The 10,422-nt window shown below is 46.3% G+C and overlaps 1 protein-coding gene across 1 annotated transcript; it reads right to left on the bottom strand.

Annotated features, from left to right (window-relative positions):
- Positions 1–1,500: 1,500 nt before the first annotated feature.
- On the bottom strand, positions 1,501–10,333 carry LOC118755365 (muscle M-line assembly protein unc-89-like; the record flags this gene model as incomplete). The annotated part of the gene is given in 7 exon segments (XM_036490204.1): positions 1,501–1,673; positions 1,752–2,462; positions 4,711–6,327; positions 6,476–7,261; positions 7,730–8,509; positions 8,580–9,645; positions 9,647–10,333. Coding segments are annotated over 7 exon segments (5,820 nt in total), but the record flags the coding sequence as incomplete, so codon positions are not given.
- Positions 10,334–10,422: the final 89 nt, after the last annotated feature.

Here is a 10,422-nt window from a genome sequence, read left to right as displayed (position 1 = left end):
GAAATTTATTTTCTAAAAATATTTTGGACTTGGGGTTGTACGGCGAACTTTTTTGTTTGCTTGTAAGGTGGTACGGTCTAAAGTACATAGTTGAAGAGCAAGGCATTTGCGGAGCTTTTTATTTTTTTTCATCGCCTGTCAGCTTAAGAGTGTCTATTCGGTAACGAGTTAGTGATTCAGAATCCTTAATGCCGTTTCGCAGCGCCGCTTTTCGGATAACCGCCAGCTGGTTTAACAGCACAAAGTGTGTGTTTGTCTATTAGAGCATTCACACAAGTCGGTGTCTAGTTATACACAATTTGTGGCGACAAATCATCTGCTGGTTAACCCATTCGTGAACAGATATTCTGCAAATTAGTCTACCTGCTATTGGTCTTCTCCTCGACTTGTTGGAACAGGAATCTCATATGGACTCGATTTATTCGTCAGACCCTTTTTTGATCGCGCACTCGACAGCTTCTTTATTTTCCGAGAAATCAAGCCTAAGTTCTGACAAAGAAAATTCACTCGAAAAATAGGACAGTAGTTTTACTAAACAGGCCTAAGAGAAGAAGAAAAGGAGATTGGGACTGGAAAGCAAAGATCTCAGAGGCCGGGTACTTGGCTGTAGAGTTTAATCTAGTTAGAGGCATACATCCGAATCAGATTTGTCTCCAAACCCTATTTGACTTAGAACAACGAATGTATGTTTACCAAAAAAAGGCTGTACTAATGATGACTGATACCAACATCGGGGCAGAAGAAGTTTTTAGACGTAGGAAGATCGATATCCTGACACATCAGGGCTAGGAAATCAGTGCCCAGATAGACCAAACATGATAGCCTAGTACGTTGATATCTCATTGACCACAGAGAGTTCCGGGATAGCTTTGGTTAGACCGAGGTTGAGATACTCGGAACCTATGGGAAAACATATGTACATTTCCAGAAAGAAGCGCGGACTTAAATATCAAGCTCAACACCCGGAATCGGAATATCCCAATGTAGACTTATGGCCAAGCAGCTGTTAAAACTCTCATGTCTCATCAGCTAGCATCTAAACTGATGATCAAGTGCCTCAATAAGCTCTTAGTCATACCCATCGAGTTTGGTTCTTTGCGGTATATATTGGTATTGAAGGAAATGAGATTGCTGATAAGCTTCAAATAAAGCAGCATCAGCCCCTTTCATCGGCCAAGAGCCCGGCATTTCAGCATCCACCCACAATTCCTGAAAATCACCGTATTTCTTATCCAAACAGCAGCCCTGCCTAGCTCACCGCCATCGTTTATGGGACTTGTTGATTTTCTCTAACTGTTTAACAGCGGTAATATTATCTCATAAACATTATCACTTTAAAAGCCAAGAGTTCTTATAGTCACTGGAAGTATCATTTGCAATTTCGAAAGGCGGTCTCTCAAAAGTCTCAAACAAATGACTTGCTCTTCCTTAGAATATTGTTAGTTTACCAATAAATGCATTAGAATGGTTAAAATTCCTCGCTGTCTCCTTTCAACTTACCGCAACAGTCACAAATACTCTGTCGGTGCCGAAGTTGTTGCGCGCAACGACAAAGTATGTACCCGAATCGGCGATTTGTGAACTTTGCACTGTAAATCTGGTGTAGTCATCCGATACCTCCTTACTAACTCTATCTGATTTGGTTATGTCCTTAGTGCCCTTCAAGAAGGATACTGAAAATACAAAACAAACACAAATACACACCAAATCAAAATTCACATGAATAACCTGGCCTTTTCTAAAACACTCACATTTTGGTTTCGGGTCGCCAGCAATACGGAACGAAATCGAGAATGGATCACCAACTAAAATCTTCATTTCGGTATCTGGTCTGGACAGGAACAACGGTGGACGTTCATCCTTCGGTACACCGGCAGCCACATCAACACTCACATGTGATTCAATGCGACCGAAGGCATTCGAGGCACGACATGTGTACGTACCCTCGACTTCGGGTTGTGCATTTAATATGGCCAGTGTATAGACGCCACCTTCCATAAATGTTTGTACGCCCGGCAGGGAAGAGACATTTTTACGATCTCGTAGCCAATGTACCTCCAGTGGTGTGGATGATTTCATGAACTCAGCCGAAATGGCAACTGTACCGCCGGCACAAACCGTCTGGTTGCTGAGCGGTACACTAAAGTGTGGCTTATTGGGATCGCGATGGAAGTAGCCGTGTGTCTTCTCGAGTGCGAAACGTTCACGACCAACGAAGTCGACTTGGTGAGTGATCTTATTTTCGGCAGCTTCATTGCGGGCAACGCAAGCATAGAGACCGGAATCCTTCTCGGTTGGATTGTTAATAATCAATTTAGTATGGCCATCTGCAGATGTGATAATGTTATAGCGATCGCCTTCGGTGAGCGGTTCGGTGCCCTTCAACCATTGTACATCGGGACGTGGTTTACCGCGTACACGGCAATCCAGAACCAGTGTATTCTCGTTAATCGTATAAGTATCTGATGGATGGAAGAGGGTTATCAAGAAGTTATAAACAAGTTAAGGTGGATTTGTACAGAGCAGGCGGCAATCAAATGAACTGAGAGTAAAACGTGTGGTCGGTTTTTTATCAGGGAAACTTATTAGAGAAAGCCTCTCCCCAAAATTTGTGAAGAAAAAGGATTTGATTGCCATCTACTCCGACAAGCAAACACAAAAATTACAACAAAATCACACTTAATCACCGATCACGAAACACAAAAACTTTTGAAAAAAAAATTACTAAAAATCTGTCTGCCCCACCCCTCAGGTCAGTAATATGTGTCTCTTAGGAATACCTACTTAAAGATCTTATTTGAACTATACTCCACCTCGGATTGATTGTACAAACGCGGTTGGCTGTACAGCGTCCTCGTAGTGCTTGTAGATACGTAATTGCGCGTGCGTAAACGTTTCACCATAATCGTTGATGGCACGACAAGTGTAATTGCCGCTATCATCCACACTCGTTGCACCAATATCCAACGAAGCAATACCATTGCGGAACATAGTCAAATAACGACCATCATTCAGCAGCGGACGATGATTCTTCAGCCACTCAATGCGCGTATCACCGTCGCAAACCACATTACAACTCAGTCGTATGCTGGAGCCCTCAGTGACTGTGCGATCGTGTAGCAGAGTACTAAATAATGGTTTACTCTGCGAAATCATGCCTAAAGGACGACGTTCGCGTGCGCGTTTAATAACAGCCTCAGTGCTGCCGTAGGCCGATACATCACCGTTGCTAGTAATCGCTTCGTAGGGCGTCTGCGAGGAACGACGCCTATGTGATATGTATTCGCCATTTGTGGTTACCTCTGTGGCCGTGGACATTAAGCGCTTCAGCTCGCTGGTACGTATGGACTTGCTGATAGCGTGTATGACATCATTGGTTTCAGCAAAGCACGAGAAAGTGCCACAGTCGGAAGGTATAGGATTGCGTATGACTAATTTCCGTATGCCACCCACCGCTTCTATAGACTTGTAACGATTATTGGAAATGCTGTGATCATCGCGTAGCCATGTGACATTCGGACGGCCATGCACTTGACAGGTGAGTGTGATCTCGTTCCGTTGCGCATCATATGTTTCTAAGGGAAGATATATTCAAAAGTGTTACGCCTATATGGAAAATGCAACTCAGATTACTGCTAACTATATAGGGTAACCACGAAATTTCTGTCGGCAGTCTACCCAAATTTAGACCTCATTCCTCCACACTACATTACCTTTGATATCGCTCGCAAAACTACTAGGCAGTTTGCCGCTTGCTTGTTCGTAGACGGTTAATTCGCAACTGCTTTCAATCGCATTCTTATTATTTCGCACCACACACTTGTAGACGCCTGTATCGTCAGCTCTTGCGTTGTGTATCTCCAAGCTGATTGCTCCATTAATATTGTATATTTTATGACGCGTATCTTTGGTAACGCGCTCGTCGCCGCGCAACCAATAAACCTCTTCAATGTAGCCACTAACATAGAATATGAGCTGCGCCTTATTACCCTCTGCTATGGACATTGGTTTCATTACAGTCTCAGCACTCAACTTGAGCTTCTCCTCCTTTGCCTTCGACTTCAGCTGCGCGCTGGTTTCGCGTTCATCGATTCTAGCGGTCGCATCAGTTGGTGCGGGCTCCTGTATGACCTTTTCTATGGTCCGCTTCTGCGTTAATTTCTGCACATAGTCGGATATGTCCAAAAATTTGCTTATCTTCATCTGTCCGCTCTCGTTCTCTGCATAGCAAGTGTAGAGCCCTGTGTCGGTCTTGGTTGGCTCTGTGATGAGCAGTTGTGTGACACCGTCGCCTATATCCGCATATCTGTACTTCGCGCTGTCCAGAGGCAGCAACGTATTGTCTTTTTGCCAATAGATATTAGGCTTAGGATTGCCGGATACCTTACATTCGAGCACAATTTCATTTTGATCTTTCTGATAAGAATCTGTATGAAAAGTTTGGACAACAAGGCGATACACAGAAGATGAAATCAAACACAAATTGAATAAGAAATGATTTTATGTTACAGTTAGTTGCCTAGGCTCATAATGCGGTGTTAGTAGCAGCGGCAAAGCGCTTAATTTATCGCTACCCCTATAGTTACTTTTATACGCTAACATACCTGCGACTCTTCGACAACACCATTGGACGCATAGACACAATTCCTCAATAACAAGAAGTTACACATTTCCAAGTTCACATCAAAAACACATGAAATTACACTTTACCTTTGATGCCCACAGTAAAAACGGGCGCCACCAACTCCTCCACACCGGTTCTGTAGACAAATAGTTCGCAAGTGCTAACCACCTCATTCTCCGAACCTTTGATGCGCAGTGTATATTGGCCAGCATCTTCTTCGGTTACGCCTATCAAATTCAACCATGCAATACCATCCTGACAGGACAGTTTGCTTTTTGGTCCAAAAGCGATGGGCGTATCGCCATGGAACCAACGTGCAGTTGGCTCAGGTCCATCGATATTGACCATCCATTTAACGTTGCTGCCCGCCTTCACGGTACGATTTGAGAGGAAATTTCTCAGGTATAGATATTTCTTTAGATCTGGTGGTGGTGGCGCTTCACGTCTGCCACCACCGCCACCCTCCTCATCGTCCTTAGCCTTCCTCTTCTTTTTCTTCTCTTCACCCTCCTCGCCCTCTTTCTGCTCCTCCTCTGTTGCTGGCTTCACTGGTGGTCTAGCCTCCTTCGGTGGCGACACCGGACGTCGACGTCTGGGTTCCACGGTCACAATATGAGTAATCTCAGTTTTTCCTTCACGATTTTCAGCCTGACACACATATTTGCCACTATCGCCCTGTACTGGATCGATTATGAATAGCTCGCATAGACCATCGTCGTGATCGATTTGCTGATACTTTTCGCTTGATTCAATTTTAACGCCATCCTTAACCCAAGTCACAGTTGGTGTGGGTAGACCACGCACATGCACGTCCAGCTGTAGCTCATTGATCTTGCCATGATAGGTATCTTTGATGTTGCGCGTGAATGTGGGCGGTACATCGCCAGTGCCGGGATCGGCATACACTTCCAATTTGCAGAAGGTGGAAGCCTCGCCAGTTTCATCACGCGCCCAGCACTTGTACACACCACTGTCCTCAGCCGTAGCGCTGAATATTTCCAGCAGGCATAAGCCTTCACTGTAGCGTCCCCTAATTTTAGGGCCATTCTGAATGGCTTCGTCGTTCTTGAACCATTTAACTTGTGGCTCCTTCGATTCTAAGAAGCAAGATATCTTCACTTTAGAACCCTCAGCTACAACACGATCACGCACAGATGTAGCGAAATGTATGCCGATAACCTTTTCACGTTTCTTAAGACTACCAGCATCCGAGGCATACTCGGTTGCCGATGAGGTAACTTCTTCCTCCTCTTTCTTTGCTCGCTTAACCTTACTCTTGCCTTTGCCTTTTGCGTCCTTCTCTTCCGATTCACCATCGGTCGTATCACCTTCTTTGGCTGCTGTCGCTGTTGGTGCTGGCTTCTTCTCTTCCTCTGTTGCCTTGGGACGCAACAGGCTCTTATCAGCATGGAATACACCATGGATATTCTCAGCGATATGAGAAGCACTACCCTCAAAAAGCACCGTGTGCAAAATTTCACTCTTTCCAGCGCTATTCTCCGCGCGCACCACATACTTGCCGGAGTCCTTTTTATCGGGTCTATCAATGATCAATTCGCAAGTGCCATCCTGGTGTTGCAAAATTTGGAAACGTCCACCACTTTTTATTTCGAAATTATCCTTAGACCATGTTACCTGCGGCGCAGGCTGGCCACGTACTCCCGTCTCCAAGATTAATTCATTTGTATTCAGATGATAGATTTCTATTTGAGGGCAATAACATAAAATTAGTTATTATGTAACTCACTCGATTGAACTCACAAGATTACGAAATCATTTGCGAAAAAGAAAAGGAATAACACACACTGGCTCGTGCCAATCTAACAGTAAAGGCATAAAGTCGCTACTTACCTTTCAGTGAGCGCGTAAACATCGGCTCCACATCGCTGCTGACCTTCGGCGAGTAAACGTGTATCAAGGCCGAGGTGGTTATTTTACAGAATTCATTTTGCGCTGTCAAAGTGTAGACGCCAGAGTCTTCGGGAGCAAGATTCAGGAACTCCAAGCAGGCCAAACCCTCGCGGCTCATATTGCGTATGCGTGGTCCATAGGTAATATTTTGTTCATCTTTCTGCCACTTGAAAGTGGCATCTGGACCGCCGACAACTGCCTGCAGTTTAACCTTAGAGCCCACGGCTACATAGCGATTCGATAGATTCGCAATGAAGTACAATTGCTGCTTTGGTGTGGGATCGGGAATGCGACTGCGACGCTCATAGGTGCCTGACTCAGCTTCGTCGTCATCCTTCTTCTTGGATTTTGGAAGACGGCTGCGCTTTTCGGACTTCTCACCCTTTTGGCCAGCCGCTTCTCCAGCGCCAGCTTCGCTATCCGATTCGGTCATTACGTTGGACAATAAACTCGAACGACGCGACAATTGCACAACTTCTACAACAACTGTGTGTGTGGTCTTCTGGCTGCCCAATTTATTTTCAGCTATGCAAGTGTACACACCGCTATCATTCGTTGTTGGCTTGTTAATGATCAGCTCACAGATACCGTCCAAATGCTCGATCTGTACGCGACGATCATCGAGCACAACTGGTAAATTGTCCTTTACCCATGTAATCTTGGGGCGGGGGTTGCCGCGCACCTTCGTGTCGATAATTAAATCGTTCTGCGACGAGTGGTATACATCTGTGAATTTGAACAGAGACAAACATCAAAGCGATTTGCCGCGAAAGCTTTCGCTGGTGACAATTAAAATGCTGGCACACAAAGAAACTCCGACAAATTGACACAAAAAGCGATATTTGTGAATGTGAAATGCAACGTGTCTATTTTGGGAATGGACACCTCGACCCCAATTGGGGTATTTAGGTCTTTCGTTTAAACGATTCGATTGTGCGAATTAGCGGTTGTGAGTGTTTGAATGCATCGATTACTGAATTTTCACCAACAAATATGTATGTACAAACACTAAGCAACCACACAAACACAATACGCGCGTATGCCCCGTGTACAGGTGTGTATCTGATTCCCGGTATCTTACGACAATAAAATGCGACACAATTTGAGTGACAAGGATAACACGAATTCACTAATCATCTCAACAAATACATACAACACCGACGGAATAAACAAACACTCCCACATCTGCCATACCTCTGAGTGGTAGTGCGAACATTGGCTCCTGTTCATCGCCATCAGCCTGTGCACTGTACACCTTGAAGTAGCACTGCGTTTCAACTTCGCTATGTTCGTTCTTGGCCACACACTTGTACACGCCTGATGCTTCGGATGTAACCTTGCTCACCTCAAGTATGGCCTTGCCTTCCTCGGATAGATTCTTAACAGTGGGACCAGCCACCACCCACTTGTCATCTTTCATCCAGCGACAGCTGGGGCTCGGTCCAATGACAGTGCACACGAAGCGCACAGTGCTTCCTTCCAGTGCCATGCGATCGCGCAGTTGTGTGGCGAATGTGAGTTTTTGCTTCGGCGAAACCAATGGCTCGGGTGACGCGCGATGTACGCGCTCCCTTGCCTCAGCCGCTAGTGAGGTGCGCTTAAGGTCTGAGGCGGCTTTTGATTTGAGCGCCTCCGTCATGGCTTTCTTTGCCGACAACTCCTTGTCCTTTTGTAGACGATCGCGAGCGTGGAAGATGCCGCGCGCATGGAAATGTCTATTTTTGGCCACTTCGACGTGATGGCTAATTTGCACTTCGCCGCTGGAGTTCACTGCCTTACAGATATAACTACCGCTATCCCTATCATTCGGTTTGTAGATTAGCAACTTGTAGGTGCCATGTGCCTCCTCAAGCATGGTAAACTTGTAACTCGGCTTGATTTCGAGGCCACCTTTCATCCAAACGACAACTGGACGTGGCACGCCGTGTAAGTGGCACTCTATTGTGAGCTCATCGTCACGCAAATGGTAGTACTCTGTAAAGGTAAAATTTCCCATAAAAAATATACCCCACACGGCAATAAATATACCTGTAAGATCTCTTACCTTTGACGAGCTTGCATGAAGGAGGTGCTGGTTCATCCTTGAATATCTCATAGATTGTTATATAACAAGACGACTGAACGGTATCGTTGGAATTCGCCACTACACAGGTGTACTCGCCGGAATCTAAAATCGTCGTATTTACCACCTCCAATGCCAAAATGTTGTTGTTGTTGATGATGCGATGTGTGGCATCACGCTCCAATTGCCGACCATCCTTGAACCATTTCACCGACAACTCGGGACCGCCGACAGCACAAGAAATACGCACATTATGGCCAGCTTCAACGGTACGATCCGTTAAGTAGACAATGAAATGTGGCAAACGTGCTTGCTCGCGTATACGCTGCCATTCGGCATCACGTTCCTTCTCGCTCTTGTGTATGCGCAAACTGTATTTGCGCATTTGTTGCATAAACTCCTCACCCTCTTCCGCGGCAATTCGCTGCCATCGTTCCTCATCGTAGGGATTGGGTCTGGTGAACTCCTCAGATGAATTGCTGCCACGGCGCTTCTTGCTCTTAGGCAGTTCAGGTACCACATCCTCTTCCTCCGCCTCAGCGTCAGCACCTTCCTCTGGGTCTGCTTCTTCGTCCCGATATTCGCTGCCACCCTCATCGGCATAGTCGCCGCCATACGACTCAGTGCCAGCGTGTGATTCATCACCCTCTTCGTCCTCTTCTTCGCCGCCCTCATCTTCTGGCTCCTCGTCCTCCTCAGCCTGTTCGGCTGCCCGCTGCTCGGCCAACTCTGCTTCAATGCGGTCCTGCTCCTCTTTCTCCTTCTTCAAGCGTTCTTGGCGCTCAGCAAAAGTTTCGCCTTTGGGCTTAGAAGCTGCTTTAGCTGCTGCATCTTCGGCAGCTTTAGCCGCTGCCTTGGCCTGCTCCTCCATTTGCAAGACAAGTTTACTCTTCTTCGGTGGTGGCTTGGGTGCAGGTCCTGCGGCCTGTTTTTCCTCAAACATTTTCTTACTGGCCTTTTGACCGCCGCCCATTTCCAATTTCAAGGTCAACTTGGGACTGGGCGATTTCTCCTTCTTTTCTTTTTTCTTTGGCGCAGCCTTTTTTTTTGCCCTTCTTTACAGGCTCATCGAATTCATCCGGCTCGATACTCTCCTCTCGGTCGGCGCTTTCAATATCACCGGACTCCGCTTCAGCTTCCGAAATAGAGCCGGATCTTGCATCCTTTTCGACTGACTTGCGTGGTGTGCGCGCCTTCTTGCCCTTGGCTTTCTTCTTTGGCTTCACCTCCTCTATGATTTCCTCCTCCTCTTCGACATCCTCGTACTCCTCAATCAAGTAGATAACCTCAACATTCGATACATCCATTACGGCAGCACGATCAATGACAGACAAATCGGTCGTTATGTAACGCACAGGCTTTTGAACTTCCTCGCTCTCTGTAATATCCATAACCAATGCTCGATCAAAAACGGCTTTATTGCAGGTGATTTGAGTTTTAATATCCCTGCCAAGTTCGAAAGGAGTTTTCTCGCGCTCCTCGCGTTTCAAGAAAGGCGTTATGCTGCGCCATGTCGAAGGCGTAGCGCTGCGACGATTCAGGTATAGCGAGAACGGGGTTTGACTCCTGCCGCGTATGGGTGTAGCGCTGCGACCGCGCAGCGTACCAGGAGTTGGCGATTTCACTTTCCGACGTTTTTGCACCGGGACCGCTAACGTATCCTGTACAGGAGTCGATTCGGTCTCCTCAGATGGTCGCGTATCGGCTGCACCGACTTCACCTTCCGTCTCTCCCATCGTTTCGACAACTTTTTTTTTTATCGATCAAGGATCAAACGAACGAGGTTAAACAAAATAGCGCGTGCTTGCGTTTATTAAATAACAAA

The sequence above is a fragment of the Rhagoletis pomonella genome, unplaced genomic scaffold (assembly GCF_013731165.1).
Source record: "Rhagoletis pomonella isolate Grant_MI unplaced genomic scaffold, Rhpom_1.0 Rhpom_scaffold_06089, whole genome shotgun sequence".
Classification (NCBI taxonomy): domain Eukaryota; kingdom Metazoa; phylum Arthropoda; class Insecta; order Diptera; family Tephritidae; genus Rhagoletis; species Rhagoletis pomonella.
This window is presented reverse-complemented; position numbering and strand designations above follow the sequence as displayed.